Below are 17,080 nucleotides of genomic sequence, written 5' to 3'. Positions count from 1 at the left end.
AAGATTATTGCACACCCTGGCATGGATTTTAAATAAAAACGAAAAATAACTTCTTTAAAGTGAGGTCTTAGTGAAATGACACCTAATTTCCAGTCTTTACTATTTTATGGATTTTAAAAGTAACCCTGGAGTTCTTAAAGTGGAACTCCAGTCATAACTAACACTAAATCTACTCCCATTCTAACCCTGTAGGTATACTTACCTATGCGGAAGCCACTCTGATCCCAGGCTGAGCTGTCAGTGGTGGCAGGAGAGGCAGCCGACAGCAGATGCAGCATAATAAGTCTATGGGTAATGTCATCTCCTAGGCATTTTCCAGGACACCGAAGCCACCACTGGAGACCAGATCAGAATGGCTTCAGAATAGGTTAACCTAGCAATCTTTTCTTTACAGGTTTAGATAGAATAGTCTTAGAATGGGGGTGGGAGTAGGTTTAGAATTAGTTAGGTTATGACTGGAATGCCACTTTGACTGTTCTTTATAAAAATCCTCATAGAACTGCCCTGGCAGATGATCACTTTCCAAGATACATAGCCAGGGCTCAAGTCCTGCGGGAACGCATGGGAACGGAGTTCCTGTACTTTTTCCACAAAAAGTCAGTTCCCGTTAGCAGCCGCGTCCCGCAAGACTTTGAAGTATGTGAGCTGTGTGGCAGGTGCTACACCACCAGCAGCCGCCGACACAGCTCCCAATAGTAAGTACCGCACACCTGACCATTCAGGCATTGCCAGTAGGGGGCCCCATGACAGCTTCCTCTTCGATCTACCTGTCAATCACAGCTAGCTGATGGGTAGATCAGGTCCCTGCTGCTAAGAGATTGTTTTTAGTCAGACCTCTTGTGATGCGTTCCTCCCCGCCGGCCCCTCCTGATTTTATGTCTTCTCCCCCCCTCCAAGTCTCCTGCATACTTGCTCTGTGTATCCCGCTGAATCCCCCCCTCCCCTGTCTTCACTGCCATATGATTAGGGAACCCAGAGGAGGGGCACAGCTTTTCTGCTCACAGGACATGCAGGGAGAGAGGTGAGCTGAGGGAGGAACATCAGTTTGGGGTGGTAAGCTGAGCACAATACCTGTCAAAGTTTAATGCTAGGAGGGAAGTTTATGTGGAAATATGTGAAGGGTTGGAATAGCAGCGAGTGTGTTAGATCCCTGCAGAGTTTGCAGCCAGCAGAGAATTACCGTATTTATGTTTATTGAGGATTGTTTTTTTTTTGTTTTTTTTTATGTACTAACAGTTAAGCTTCATACACACAATATGAAAATTGGATCAAAAATACCACTTTTGAAGTGTTCATGGATATGAGCATATCATTTTTTTTTTTTTTTTGGTGGGGGAGTGGATCTTGGGTGGGAGTTCCCACACTTTTTTCCCCAGGACTTGACGCCTGTACATAGCCAATCGGTCACATGATCCTAGCTGACGTGCATGCGCATAGAGGTTTGTGAGTCTGGCTCTGCTTGAACTCTGACCCTTATCTTCAAAGCTGAGATTATGTGACTAGTGCCTGGGCATTTTGTCATGTGAAGAAATGGCAGTTCCTCCACATGACAAATGGATATAGGATGAAAAATGAGAGTTCATAGATCAAGAAATTGGAGTACTGTATCTCGCCAACACAGCATGTAACATTTGGCATCTTTTGCATTTCTACGTCCCTCTTGGCTGTCTTATGCTTTTGTCATGAGACTGTAAAGCAGGGGTGTCCAAACTACGGCCCTCCAGCTGTTGCAGAACTACACATCCCATGAGGCATTGTAAAACTCTGACATTCAAAGACATGACTAGGCATGATGGGGATTGTAGTTCCTGAACAACTGGAGGGCCGTAGTTTGGACACCCCTGCTGTAAAGCATACATCCTTAATCCTGCTCCCCTATACTTCATGATCAGCTGGCAATTCTATACTGTCCAGATCAGGACTGTGTGCAGGTCATTTGAGTTCCTCCATACCAAATTCATCAGATTATGTCTTAATTGAGCTGGCTTTATGCACAGGGGCACAGTTGTGCTGGAAAATAAACAGTTGCCGTGAAGTTGGAAGCACTCAATTGTATGAAAGGTCGTAGCATTGATGGTACCCTTCACTGAAAACACCTCAACTCCGTTTGAATGGTTATCCACATAAATTTGTAGGTAGGTGTGATGGACAGAGGTCTTCAAACCTGCCCATATAGTATATCTGCATCCTGAAGATAAACAATCTTTGTGTTATGTAGCATTGATTGTATCTTCCTTTGGAAACACAAAAACTAATTTTGGAGGATTGTCCAAATATATCTCAAGATGTAGATAGGTGTGATAGGTGTGATGGGTAGGTGTCTTCAAACTTGCCCATATAGGATACCTTCAGCTTGAGGATAAACAGTCTTTGTATGCTGTAGCATTGACTGTACCCTTCATTGGAAACTGGACTTTAGTAGGCTGTCCACATATATTTTAAGATGTAGGTAGGTGGGATGGGCAGGTATCCTCAAACTTTCCCATTTATAGTGTATTTTCATCATGAGCCTCATCCAGGGGAAAAGCTCACCTCCCATAATGCAACGGGTGCAGGAGTTTCCATATGACATATACGCCGCAACATTACTTTTGGGGTTTGGCCAGCAACATCATCTTTAAGGGTTTCCGGTATGGTGCTAAATCTTAGCTGTAGGCAGTAGTGTGAATTGGTTGTTCTTCACAATCCACTCATTTTAAAACAATATCCTGTTTATTTAATTAGACCATCGCTCTTCTTTAAATTATTTAGATGATTGCATATGTCCCTAATCAAATGCTAATTGTGTCAATAAAAAATAATAATTGGTAAATGAGATTTTGTCACGTTTCTCAGCACTGCAGAATCGGAGAAGCACTGACACACATCTTAATTATCAGCAAATCATATCTCGGCACTGCTTTATTAAACCCGTAAACCTGTGTTTATCTCATTAGGATGGAGAACCACTGAACTGTAATTTCATTCCTTTGGATATTAAATTGGAAAACTGGGATGACTTACCCGAAGCAATGCAGCAGAAACCAAACAGATCCTTGGTAAGATAAGTCATTTGTAAAGTGGGTTAATTAGCTTTATCTTCTATGTCGGAAGAAATCACAGTCTCTGCTAGGAGACAGCACAGCTCGTCAGTGATTGGAAGTCCTTTCCGAAAAGTTTGCTGCACTTCGAGACCAATTGTGTTTTTTTTCTTAAGAAGTGTTATTTAACTTTTGACTGCAGCGTTCAGTCTCTGAGCTGTTTAAATATCACACGCAAGTACACAGATTCTCCAAGTTCCAGAACAGCATTTAAATAAGATTTGATAGACAGTTTTTTCACTACAGAAGCATGCTGCTTAATATAAATGATCAGCGCTGTGCCGAATGGTCTTTTATAGGACCTTGAGGTGCTGTGTGTTTGAAGCTTCACTGTCAGAATGGCAGATCTAAAGAAGGGTGAGGGAAAAAATGGTGCAGCGTTTTTAAAGAGGCACTTTTATCCAAATAATGAAAATATATAAAATAAAAGAGATAGGAGATAGGTGTTGAAGTGCATGCATTTCTAATTAACATTTCCATTTATTCATCTATTTAAAGCTCAACTCTGGGCAGCTTAAAAGGCATATTTTCTTTCTACCACTCCACAACCCCTTCTAGCTAATTACCAACATTTTTTTTTTTATTAGGAAAAAAGGTCACATGACAGCCTACATCGGGTTCTTCATGCTCCTCTGTAGTGGGGATGGGTCATTTTTGAAGTGTCCACGTCTCTTCCTTGTGACCGTGGATGCTGCTCATTGACTGATGAAAGTGTCCATACCAGGGGTCACCACTGGGTGTTTTATTGTTAAAGGCATGGCATTATGACATCATGAAGGGGCGGTGGCAACAAGACTGCTTGTCTCAGCAGTAGGGAGCAGATTGCAAGCAACTGGAGGAGATTTACTAAAACTGGAGCACTTAGAATCTGATGCAGCTGTCCATGATAGACAAACAGCTTCTAACATCAGCTTGTTCAATTAAATTGTTACTTAACCCAGGACCCTGCACTCACTATATCTGGTCTCCCACAGTACACAGAACATGGAAATGCAATTTTATTACATTTTACATCGCTAAATACCTTTTGTCATCAGCAGTATATAGCAGTCTTGTGACTTCTATCAGCGTCTGGGTAAAGCTTGTAGGATTTTTCATTCTCCTCTGATTGTCCTATGAGGCTGCAGGACCCCTGACCTTCTGTCTGGACAGTGCTGGTTGACCTTGTTCTGGTCACATGCACCCTCCCAAGAACAAATTCTCCAGCAATAACTGAGTATGTGCAAGGTTCCCCTCAAGGCTCTGTACTGCGTAGATATGGATTGGGGACAGTGAAAGAAGGGGAGTATCAGAGAAGACAGGATCCAGACAGCCTTGATACACAGCGCACAGGATCAACCCCTTAGGTTCTCCAGGTATAAAAGGTATAAAAAGCATTCTTTACTGCATATACAGACTGATTTTAATGTTGTGGGTTTAGTAACGCTTTAAGCTTTGACGGTAAAACCTGGAAGTGTATTGGTTTCTATGCAGAGCTGCACCAGATTTTGCACTCTCTGGTTTTAGTAAATCTCCCCCACTGTGTTTACCACCGGAGGAGGTGCAGCAGAGGTTCATGTGACCGTGGGGGTCAGGTGAGTCATTTTGGGATTCAGAAATATTCTTTTTAAAAACACAGAATAGGCAGGTGCTATTGTCTATTTCTGTACATGTGTTCATTTTTAACTTCCAACCACAGTTCCAATGTTTTGTTTTTTGTTTTGTTTTTTGCATTTTTTTGCACAGTTTTTACACATTTTTTTAATGCAATTTGCTTATTAATTACATGAAAGTCAAATACTGTTTACATTAATCATGGGAGTTAGGGTCCATTCACATGGGGCGGATCAGTTCTGATCGGATATCCGTTTGCTCAGCGGGGATCACTCCGTCGATCCCCGCTGAGCAGGGAGATGACAGGTCCGTCTCTGCACAATGCGCAGGGACGGACCTGTCACAGCGCCGCTCTCCCCTATGGGAAATCGGATGATGGCGGACCGCAGTGCCCATCGTCGCCCGATCCGATCCGCAGACGGATGGAAAAATAGCTTTTTCCTCCGTTACACTTTTTCGGATCGGAGCGGGTCGGATGTCAGCAGACATGTCACCGCTTACATCCGACGCTCCATAGAGCTCTATGGAGCACCCGTTCAGGTCCGCCTGAAAAACTGACAGGCGGGCCTGAACGGGACGTCAGTGTGAAAGGGGCCTTACTGTGATCAAAAATTCAGGACCAATTAAAATAAGTGCAATCAAGTAACTGAACCATAGTAACAAACATAAGCTAGCAAATCTGCAGGTGTCCAAGACTAAGTGCTTTCTCCCCATTGCTATCTTGACATGGAGGAATTTATTATATGTTGGGAGAGGGGTTGTAAGATATGTTTAGTCGGTTATGAAAACAGGGAAGGGAAAGGACCCAGTAACTAAGAAAGAAGAGGTCAGAGTGGGTGACTAGGGAAGGGAAGGACACAATTCTAAACTTTTGTACACAGTCTTACTCCAGGGCTACTGCAAAGCAATATAACTTTCCTGCTGGTTGTGTGCACTTGTATATAGGTAAATACAGCCTACGTTCGAGTGCATACATTTTGGATTTAGTAACTTGAGATGCATCTGAGATCATTCGATGCGCCTTGCTGCAGAGTTCCTTCCGACTTGCATTTGATGTTTTTAAAGTGAAAATAAACCCTCCTTTTCAGCCAAGGAAGCTGCCATCTTGGCCTCTGTTTGATCTGCAACTGCTATGGTGCTGCACATGTGATCAGTTATGACTCCAGCCATTTGATGGTTTGACAGTTTGGTCGAGAGCACACGCAAATGTGACGGTAATCAATCCCCGAATGTTGGGAATGTAAATGTGTTTTAAAAGCATTAAATCCACATGTTTAGTTCCACTTTAAAGTGGTTGTAAATGCTGAAGTTTTTTATCTTCATGCATTCTATGCATGGAGGTAAAAAAAAAAAAAATCTTCAGTGTACACCCCTCCCATTAGCCCCCTTAATACCTGACCCTGATCTTGATCCAGAGAAGTGCATGAGACCCAAGGCAGTCCCGGGTCTCTCTCTAGTGATTGGCTGAGATGCGGGAGCGAGGGGGGGTGTGGCTGAGCCACGATCAGTAGCGAGCATGCCACCTACATGTTGCTACAGCTTGCTATGGGGGCACTCGGGAAGAGGTAGGGGTTCAGAGCTCTGGCGGGGGACCCGAGCAGGGGAGGATCGGGCTGCTCTGTGCAAAACTATCACACAGAGCAGGTAAGTATGACATGTTTATTTATTTATTTCCTTTTACAATCACTTCAAGTTGCACTATACTGCCTTTGTATCGCCATTGACTTGTATGAGGGGAAAAAAGAGGTTCTGACATGAACCTTCTGTACACAGATTCTAAAGCTGTCATTCAGGATTAAAAGGAAAACAGCTGAAGCATAAAGCAACTGAAAGAGTGCTGCAGATAGAAGTAGCAGATGGGTCAAGTAACTTGTCAGCTGTCACTTGCTTTACAAAAGTGTAAAATATTTCTCTAAAGGAAATGCTCTTTATATATAGAGTTCAGGAGGTGGAATTTAGCAACATAAGTGAAATTCCTGCTTACAGGCAGGCTTTATTGAACCATGAATAGATGGCACCAGAAGATCTTATGAGGCGTGGAAAGGTAAATCTTAATCAAAGACTAGTAACGGCATGGAATAAATCAGATGCAGAAGTAACTGAAAATCCGGTAATGAGGCAATATGCGGACCAGCCGGATCAATGTTTTATTTTTTATTTTTGTAGCACCAGTCAATATTCTGTTACCATGGATGTCTTTATCACCATGTCATGGGTAGGATATAACGTATAAATAATTTAAAGTGGCCGGTATATGAATACTGTACACAACAGACATACATAACGTTTTACTAAAACCCAGGACCCTGCACTCACTATATCTGGTTTCCCACAGAACACGGAGATAAAGTTATTTTGTTAAAGAAACTGATGATTACCTTTTCTCAGCAGTATATAGCAGTCTTGTGACTTCTATCTATGCCCGACCAAGCACTTGCTAAAGCTTGTAGGAGGAGTTTACATTCTCCTCTGACTGTCGTATTAGGCTGTATTTGTACATGGTGATCATATCCTCTTCTTAATCTTCACTTCTCAAGAGTGAATAAATTCAGTTCAGCTAATCCTTCCTCATAGCTGAGTTCCTTCATGCCTCTTATCAGTTTGGTTGCCCTTCTCTGCACTTTCTCAAGTTCCCCGATATCATTTTTGAGAACTGGTGCCCAAAACTGAACTGCATATTCCAGATGAGGTCTTACTAATGATTTGTACATGGGCAAAATTATATCTCTCTTCTGCAGTCCATGCCTCTTAGTACAAGAAAGGATTTTGCATGCTTTGGAATTGCAGCTTGGCACTGCATGCTATTAAGCTTATGATCTACCAAAACCCCTAGATCCTTCTCCACCATTGACTCCCCTAGCTATTCTCCTCCTAATATGTATGATGCATGCATATTCCTGGCCCCCAAGTGCATAACTTTACATTTATCAACATTAAACCTCATTTGCCACATAGTTGCCCAATTTAATAATGCATTGAGGTCAGCTTGTAAGTTGGAGACATCCTGCAAGCATGTTATTCTACTGCATAACTTGGTGTCATCTGCAAAGACTGAAATGGTACTTTTAATCCCAGACCCTATATCATTTGTAAATATATTAAAAAGTAAGGGTTCCAACCAGTGGCGGCTACAACCCCCCCCCCCCCCCCCCGCTGTCTGTCAGTCCGGCACTTATCCCATCTAGGTGGCAGTGGCTCCGGTGACACCTCCTCCAGCACGGCGGACCACATCTAGGTGGCGGGCAGCGGCTCCGGTATCCTCTCCTTCAGCACGATGGACCCCATCTAGGTGGCGGGCTGTGGGCAGCAGCTCCAGTCATCCTCTCCTCTCTCCTCCTCCTAGACATCCAATAGAATCGCCTGACATTTTGGCCAACAGGGTAACGGGTCTCATGACCCACTTCCTGATTGGCGAGGAGGAGATTTAGTGTGAAAAAAGCAAATATTAATTTGCTATTGTCACAAGCCCACCTTTTTTTTTATATGCCTATTAGAGGGGCTTCAACCCCCTCCCCCCCCATTGGAATCCATAGTCTGGCACCCTGTATGTAGATCAGGGAGCCCAACGCCTTGATAGGGGGAGGCCCTAATGGACAGGCCACCACTGGTCCCAACACTGAACCTTGGGGTAAACCCCTGATGACCTTAGACCACTCATAGTATGAATCGTTAAAGGGATTGTAAAGATAAAAATTTTATTTTTCAAAAATAACAAACATGTTATACTTACCTCCACTGTGCAGCTCGTTTGGCACAGAGTGGCCCCGAACCTGCTCTTCTGGGGTCCCTCGGCGGCTGTCTCTGCTTCCTCCCTCAGATGCTTCTCACGTTCATGCGAGCTCCCTCGCATGGTGAGAAGCATCTGCGGGCGTGCTCCCGTGATACAGCCGGCGGCTATAGCCGCTCGCTGTATCACACGGCCCCGCCCCCCGCGTCAGTGGATGTGATTGACAGCAGCGCGAGCCAATGGCTGCGCTGCTTTCCATCCATCCACTCCAGCCAATCAGCGGCCAGGCTGAACGGTGGAAAGGACGTCGTGGGACGAGCGTGGGACTTTCGAGGGGTGAGGTAAGTAAAACGGGGGAGCTGACACTGTCAGATGTTTTTTCACCTTAATGCATAGAATGCATTAAGGTGAAAAAACATTTACCTTTACAACCCCTTTAATCATTACTCTCTGAATTTGGTCTTTTAGCCAGTTGTCTATCCGTTTGCTAACTGATTTTTCCAGGCCTGTAGCCTTTATCTTACACATTAGTCGTGTTTTTATATGAGTACATCGTAAAGCAGGCACATATCAGAAATATGAAATTCTAGGTTGACATTCTGTAAGAATCTGTTGTGCCTAGGACAGATTTCTAAAGAATTTAAAAATGTAAAGAATTAAGAGCAACTCTGAGCTTACAGAGATATGCCATTACTAGATGTCTGATCTGGGAACATATCATGAATGTGATGGCTTCCCATTCAGTGCTAGTAGTGGCCAGAAGCTGGCATCCCGAATAATGTCAGCTGCCCCATTTATGTGTCAACTAGGCTAGGAGCTTACATCCGAATGTAAAAAGACAGAGGATGCTAGTGATTATATTGACCGAGTATCGCCATGGCCATATGTGTCAGTGACATCATCAGCATTCCAGCCTCTTGGTTTACGTTTTGATGTCTGCCCAGGGAATCTCCCAGACAGCACTTGAATATGTCTGTAGATATGTCACCTGCTGTTTGGATCCATTTGGCTTCATAGCCAACAGTATCCTAACAATGATGGATTCACATACCCGTTTGTGACAGTTCCATGAATCTTCCGCACCCCCTAAGTAAAGAATGGAAGAGCAGACAAGGGCTGGTGGTAGGAAGGGGAAAGGGTGTGTGTGTCAGTGTTACATTGTTCAAGCTGTAGCTGGGTATCAAAGCCTGGAGGATAGAATTGTGTGTACCAAGGGTACCAGATTTAATGCATTGTGTTGACAATTTTGGCTATATTTTTCACGTTTTTCACATTTTCTAGTTTAAAGGCACAATGCAAGTGAATAAAAAATAATTAACAGAAAGGAAAACATTGTAAATAATTTAAAATACTTGACCTCCATCTTTTACCTACAGTTGTTTTTGAGTTGATGACATGGTCTCTTTAATATTAAAGGTAAGCCTCCACTGAGGTGGGATCGACTCTGTTCAAAAGAACAGTTGGGGTTTGCATATAACTTCAGCTGTCTACATCTCTGATCTGCCAATTGTTTTGACATGTGTCGTTCATTGATCCTAATCTCTGTTTATAGATTTTTTTTTTTTTTTTCATCACTTACTCGGTTTGAATTGCACAAGCATGTGAAAGATTTGCTTTAAAAGAAAAAAAATGCTTAAGTGAGTAAACATTCTGGGCTAGCAGTGCTACATGAAAATCCTGCCTTTTCATATTATTCACACCAGACTGTCTTTCCTTAATCTTATTTTATTTCATTCATCTGTTTTGGCAGGCCAGTGATATTGGATTTTTTCTACAGCTTACCTGTACCATTCTTTTCTTGGAGTACATCACAGGACACAAAGCAGCCACAGCCACAATAACTAACTGGGTTATATACGACACCTAAAGATGAATGGACACTGGCAAACCAAAAAGACAGGAAGTCCTCCCCTATATAACCCCTCCTACACAGGAAGTACCTCAGTTTTGTAGCAAGCAATAAACTTCCCAGACAAGAGGGGAGGGATGTCTGTGTCCCGTGATGTACTCCAAGAAAAGGATTTTACAGGTAAGCTGTAGAAAACATCACATTATCGTACATCACGGGACACAGAGCAGCCATAATTACTAACTGGGATGTCCCCAAGCAATGCTTTTGAGGGAAGGTAGCCCATTATGACCAAAGAAAAACCATTAGAACAACAGGATCTATATTTCTGCCTACAGTACACTACATCCAAATGCAACATCCTCCCCAGTCCTAACATTCGTTTGATAAAGCCTAGTGAGTGTATGCACCGAAGACCAAGTAGCAGCCTTGCAAATCTGAGCCATCGATGCTTGATGATGAACTACCCATGAAGCACTCACTCTTCTGGTAGAGCGTGCCCTTACTGGAAAATGCGGGGCCTTACCTCTTAATCCATACGCCTGAATAATCACTTGGTGGATCTATTGTGAAATAGACGACTTCCATGCTGCCTGTCTCATCTTGGGACCTTCTTGCAATACAAACCGAACATCTGTCGTCCGCATCTGAGCCGGCATTCTCAGATAGACCCTGATAGCCCATACTACATCAAGAAAACGAATCATTTCTCCTCTGCAGACTGTGGATTCGGGAAAAAAGGAAGGTAGAATGATATCCTGATTTAGATAACTGGACACTACCTTAGGCAAAAATTCTGTCTGTGGCCGAAAAAACGCCCTATCCTGGTGCAAGTTCAAATAAGGTTCTTAACAGGATAGAGCCACCCTTCTGGCCGACGTCACTGCCACCAAGAAAACTATTTTATTGTCAAGTGGACTAGAGGAATCTGCTGGATAGGCTCAAAATGCCGCTTCTGTAAAACTCCCAGGACTAAATTTAAATCCCAAGGGCACAGAGGTGGCCTGACAGGTGGAAGCACACGAATCACCCCCTGTACAAATGTTTGAACTAAGGAGTGAGAAGTAATAGGCCTCTTAAAAAATATTACTGTGGCTGAAGTTTGACCCTTAATTGTACTTAAGGCCAGATTCATATCCACTCCTTTTTGCAGAAAGGCCAGAACTCTCCCGATGACATATCTACGGGGGGTGCCACCTTCTGGCCTCACAACAGGCAATATAGAATTTCCAGACTCTATAGTAGATACTTATAGAGACTGGCCCCCTAGCATTCAACATGGTAGATAATACTGACCCAGAAATGCCCGGTCTTTTAAGATCCTTGTTTCAACAGCCAAACCATTAAATTTAGAGACCGTAAAGCGGGGTGGAATATTGGACCCTGCAAGAGCAGATCCGGATGGAGTGGAAGAACCCATGGGTTTCCCACCGCCAATCTTGAAATCTGTGCATACCAAGTCCTTCTGGGCCAGACTAGAGCTACTATGATCACTGACTTTCTCTCTTCCTGGGTCCTGCATAGTAGCCCTGGCAATAGCCGGATTGCAGGTTAGGGATATATTGGGGAAAATTGATCCTTCAAAATAGCCAAGGCATTTGCCCCTAATGAAAGCGGGTCCCTGGTTCTGGACACAAAACTTTCTAGCTTCCTGTTGAACCTGGACGCCAGCAGGTCTATATCCAGAACCCCCCATCGGCGGCAGATCGATGCAAAGATTTCAGGATTTAGGGACCACTCCCCTGGAAACATTTGCTGGCGACTCAAAGTCCGTATAACAATTCTCCACTCCCGGAATAAACACAGCTGATGGGATGGAACAAATTTTTCTGCCCAGGTCAGTATGCAATCCACTTCCTGGGCTCTCTAACTCCTGGTGCCTCCCTGGTCATTGATGTATGCCACATCTGTGGCATTGTCTGACTGGACCCTCACAGGACATCCCCGTAGTCTGCAAGTCCAGAAGCTTAGGGCCAAGCGAGCTTCCCAAATCTCCAAAATGTTGATTGACAAGTCCCTCTCCCTCCAGGACCACCCTCCCTGGACATGGCCTCCTCTGGGACTGCCCCCCATCCAGAGAGGCTGGCGTTTGTCATCACCACCCTCCAAACCACAGGCAAAAAGGACTTTCCTTTTACCGGATTCTTGGTTATCATCCACCAACTGAGACTCTGACGCACTTTCAGCCGAAGAGACATGCCAGTCTTCTTGTTCCAGACAGATGGAATGTTGTTCTGTAGCAGTCTGGAGTGGAATTGTGCATAAGGGACTGCTTCGAATGAGGACACCATTTTTCCTCAGTAGCCTCATACACAGGCAAATGGAGGGATATTTTTTCCCTTTTATGATCTTTCATGGCTTTGACCTTACACTGTGGCAAAAAAAACCTTTTGCCTTTACTGTGTCTAATATTAGCCCCAGATACTTTAGGCATTGAACTGGCTGCAGGGTTGATTTTGACCCATTCAGAACCCAACCCAGATGTTCCAAAAATTGAACTGCCCAGACTACACTCTGCTTCAGGTCTGAAACCTTTGTCCCATGATGTACGATAAAGAAAAGTGGTGGTTATTGCAGCTGTTGGGGTCATCGGTTTGTATCTCACCAGAGGGACTTTCTGATGAGTTTGTATGTTCTGTTGTTAAGTGGGTTTCCTCTTAGGTCTCAAGTTTCCACCCACAACCTAAAAACACACTGATACAATCATGGAAATCTGACTAAATTGCCAGTAATATTTGATTACAATTTGTAGGAGGGAGGTACATTAGATAATAGAGTTGTTTAGTGGTAAGGATTGGTGTAAATGGTTCCACCTGAAAAGGCATGGTGTAATACACATGGTAAAGTGCCTTGACATTTTCCACATTTTGTCATGTTACAACCAAAAATGTAAATGTATTTTTTTGGAATTTTATGGGATAGACCAACAAAGTTGCAAATAATTGAGAATTGGAAGGAAAATGATAAATGGTTTTCTATTTTTTTTTTATATAAATATGTGAAAAGTGTGGCGTGCATTTGTATTTAGCCCCCCGGAGTCAATACTTTGTAGAACCTCCTTTCTCTGCAATTACAGCTGCAAGTCTTTTTGGGGATGTCTCTACCAGCTTTGCACATCTAGAGAGGGACTTTTTTGCCCATTCTTTGCAAAATAGCTCAAGCTCTGTCAGATTGGATGGAGAGTGTCCGTGAGCAGCAATTTTCAAGTCCTGCCACAGATTCTCAATTGGATTTAGGTCTGGACTTTGATTGGGCCATTCTAACTTATGAATATGGTTTGATCTAAACCATTCCATCGTTGCTCTGGCTGTATGTTTAGGTCATTTCTCCTGCTGGAATGTGAATCTCCGCCCCCCGTCTCAAGTCTTTTGAGGACTGTAACAGACTCTTCTAAGATTGCCCTGTGTTTGGCTCCATCCATCTTCCCATCAACTGACCAGCTTCCCTGTTCCTGCTAAATAAAAGCATTCCCACAACATGCTGCCACCACCACCATGTTTCACAGTGGGGATGGTGTGTTCAGGGTAATGTGCAGTGTTATTTTTTTCGCCACACATAGTGTTTTGCTTTTAGGCTAAAAACTGGGACTTCTTATGGCTTTCTTTCAACAATGACTTTCTTCTTGCCACGCTTCCATAAAAGCCATATTTGTGGCGTGCACAACTAATAGTTGTCCTGTGGACAGATTCTCCCACCTGACCTGTGGATCTCTGCAGCTCCTCCAGAGTTACCATGGGTCTCTTGGCTGCTTCTCTGATTTAATGCTCTCCTTGCCCGACCTGTCATTATAGGTGGACGGCCACTTCTTGGTAGGTTTGCAGTTGTGCCATACTCTCATTTTCAGATGATGGATTGAACAGTGCTCAATGAGTTGTTCAAAGCTTGGGATACTTTTTTATAACCTAACCCTGCTTTAAACTTTTCCACAACTTTATCCCTGACATGTCTGGTGTGTTCCTTGGCCTTCATGATGCTGTTTATTCACTAAGGTTCTCTAACAAACCTCTGAGGGCTTCACAAAACATCTCTATTTATATTGAGATTAAATTACCCACAGATGGACTCTATTTGCTAATTAGGTGACTTCTGAAGACAGTTGGTTCCACTAGATTTTAGTTAGGGGTATCAGAGTAAAGGGGGCTAAATACAAATGCACGCCACACTTTTCACATATTTATTTGTAAATTTTGAAAACCATTTATCATTTTTGCTTCCACTTCACAATTATGTGCCGCTTTGTGTTGGTCTATCACATAAAATCCTAATAAAATACATTGTATGTTTTTGGTTGTAACATGACAAAATGTTTAAAATTTCAAGGGGTATGAATACTTTTTTCAAGGCACTGTATGTCAGTACAAAAAGTAAATAACAGATGGCCACAACAGAGATGGTCTCAGCACTTATGGTCACTCTTGACTACTTCAATTTCTTGAAATCTTTCTCCCCTGGATGATTTTCTTGCTGGATTGCAGGCCACTCACATCACCTCGGCTCCTGGTGGAGATGCCCTCTTTTGGGGGTCCCCGATCTACAGTGCCACACTTTTATTATATAGTCAAATTCATGATTTTTCTTTTTTTTTGGTGGTAGCTCTAAAATCTCTACCTTGGATAAAGAAACCATTACACTGGGATCCATTGTGGCCAGTCAGGTCACTGCTTAAGGCAAGGATTAGCTTTTGTATTGATTGAGTAGTCCCCATACAACAGAAATCACGTGACCAAATATTTAGTCATTTGTCATGTGACCAGGTGCCATGGAATCCTGAAGTGGCAAATGCTTTAATGATAATAAACTTTATTTTATACAGCACCTATGCTTCACAAAGCACTTTACGTAAACAAGAGAAACAAAAACACAAGAAATAACCTGTGTAAAATGGAGGAAAACAATTCCAAGACAGTTACGTGAAAGCTTGTCTAAAGAAAAATGTTTTTAGTGTAGCGCTGGCTCCTGAAGAGCACATGCTATGTTTTTGAAATTCAACGTTACACCTGAACTGCAGTTTGGTTTAGGTATAATTATTCCAAATTTTGACCTCAGCATCAGTCTGACTGGACTATAGGGTGTTCAGCCTGGGCACCGGGGGCACTGTCTCTTCTGGCAGGCATGGAACCACAGTCTGGTTGGGTGCTTTAAGGTTACTATCTCTCGGAGCCCGCCTAGTGCGAGTGTCACTCTTGCTGTGCTTTCTGGGAGAGGGTACTTAAGATGCGGATGTCACGTGGTTCGGGGGTTCCGGTCCAGAAGTATGTTCTGACTCCATGGTCCTGGTCCTCCTGACCTGCCCCCAGGAAGGCTATGGCCTGGGGTGTGGATCCACCCAACTTTATGTCTCGGGGCTTACTAGCCCGAGACAAGGAAACTAAAGAAAGGTTTCCGAGGTGGTCAGGCGACGTCTCCGGTTGTGGAGAGGCCCAGCAACTTCGTAGCTATCCCAGGGGATGACTCTTCAGAAGAAGGCCACGTACAGGTTGGCTTCTTAGCAAGAGCCTGGTGAGGCTGAGGGACCTAAGTGAATCCAACCTCGTGGGTATCGCCAAACCGGCTGAAAGATCCAGGTATCACACGAGTGTTCTACAAGTTCTAGTTTCCTACATGTTCTACAACAACGTCTGTGGCAGAGACTTATTTCTACATGTTCTACAACAACGTCTATGGCAGAGACTTATTTCTACATGTTCTACAACAACGTCTATGGCAGAGACTTGTTCCGGATTTAAGCACCTTGTTGGTTGCTAGGCCTTGTGAGAGAGGGACTATCCAACTTGAGTGAACAGCATGCCAGATTTAAATGTTTCTAGTTGGGTATGACAAGTACTCCATTATCCTGTACAAGCACAACTGGACGCATTGGGTAATGGATAGAACTTTAATTATAGAGATAGCTATAAAGATAGAAGTTTATTATGTCACCACCCTGCTATATGACAACACTACTGGCTAAGGATAATTTTTAAGGTGTGTTGTCAGATTTTATTTGAATCATTGTGATCTGTAATCTGTAATCCATTGCTACTTCTAAGAATATTTTATAGATCTCAAAAATGTACAGTTCTAGTTTTTATATTTTTGTATGGTAAAAGGACGAACCATATAACACCATTTATACATATATATTACACGGGGGGGGGGGGGTGTTCAAAGGTATAACCAACTTTTGTTAATTTATATATACATATATATATATATATATGTATGTATATATTATTGGTCAAATAACTTCTTCTTATCTGACCAACAGATCTTATACAACTCAGTCTAATAAAATAAAATCATTCTGCTGTAATTATTGTTTTATAGCAACCTTAGAATGAGATTGTGTTCCTATGGGCTGGGGCTGAGCATACATTGTGTGCCATCATGTATTTTTAGCTCTAATATTTATACTGGTAACTCCAGATTTTTATTAAAACCGGCATCCAGATATTGTAAAAGTCACCTTCTCTGCTATTGTGTATACATAAAATTTTATATAGTTACATACTTTGAATAAATATTATTCCTCTGAAGCAGAAACCTGTTCCCTGAACAATAGCAGTTATTGATCACGCGCTAATATCACAGACAATTAAGTGCAACTTATATTGACACTCCAGAGCAAAACACAATAAACCAAGAGGAAAGCAAAGATTTTCATTTTTATTTTTTTAATATAATATATATAATAATATAAATGGATTATGCCTTTAATGACCCTATATATAGAAATGTGTTATTCACACACACACACACACACACACATATATATATATATATATATATATATATATATATATATATATATATATATATATATATATATAGCAAATTCAGACAAGTGGTGCG

General features: G+C 42.6%; 1 protein-coding gene across 1 annotated transcript in view; it reads left to right on the top strand.

The window, feature by feature from the left end:
- Window positions 1–17,080, top strand: part of ZRANB3 (zinc finger RANBP2-type containing 3) — a gene marked incomplete in the record, with an annotated part of 393,324 nt that overhangs the window by 321,199 nt on the left and 55,045 nt on the right. The window contains 1 exon segment of the mRNA XM_077447813.1: window positions 2,937–3,038. Within this exon segment, the coding sequence (XP_077303939.1) occupies window positions 2,937–3,038 (102 nt within the window).

The sequence above is a fragment of the Lithobates pipiens genome, unplaced genomic scaffold (assembly GCF_037356315.1).
Source record: "Lithobates pipiens isolate NorthernLeopardFrog02 unplaced genomic scaffold, aLitPip1_a1.2 Scaffold_22, whole genome shotgun sequence".
Classification (NCBI taxonomy): Eukaryota; Metazoa; Chordata; class Amphibia; order Anura; family Ranidae; genus Lithobates; species Lithobates pipiens.
The sequence above is the reverse complement of the archived record's forward strand: the minus strand, read 5'-3'. Positions and strand labels throughout refer to the sequence as shown.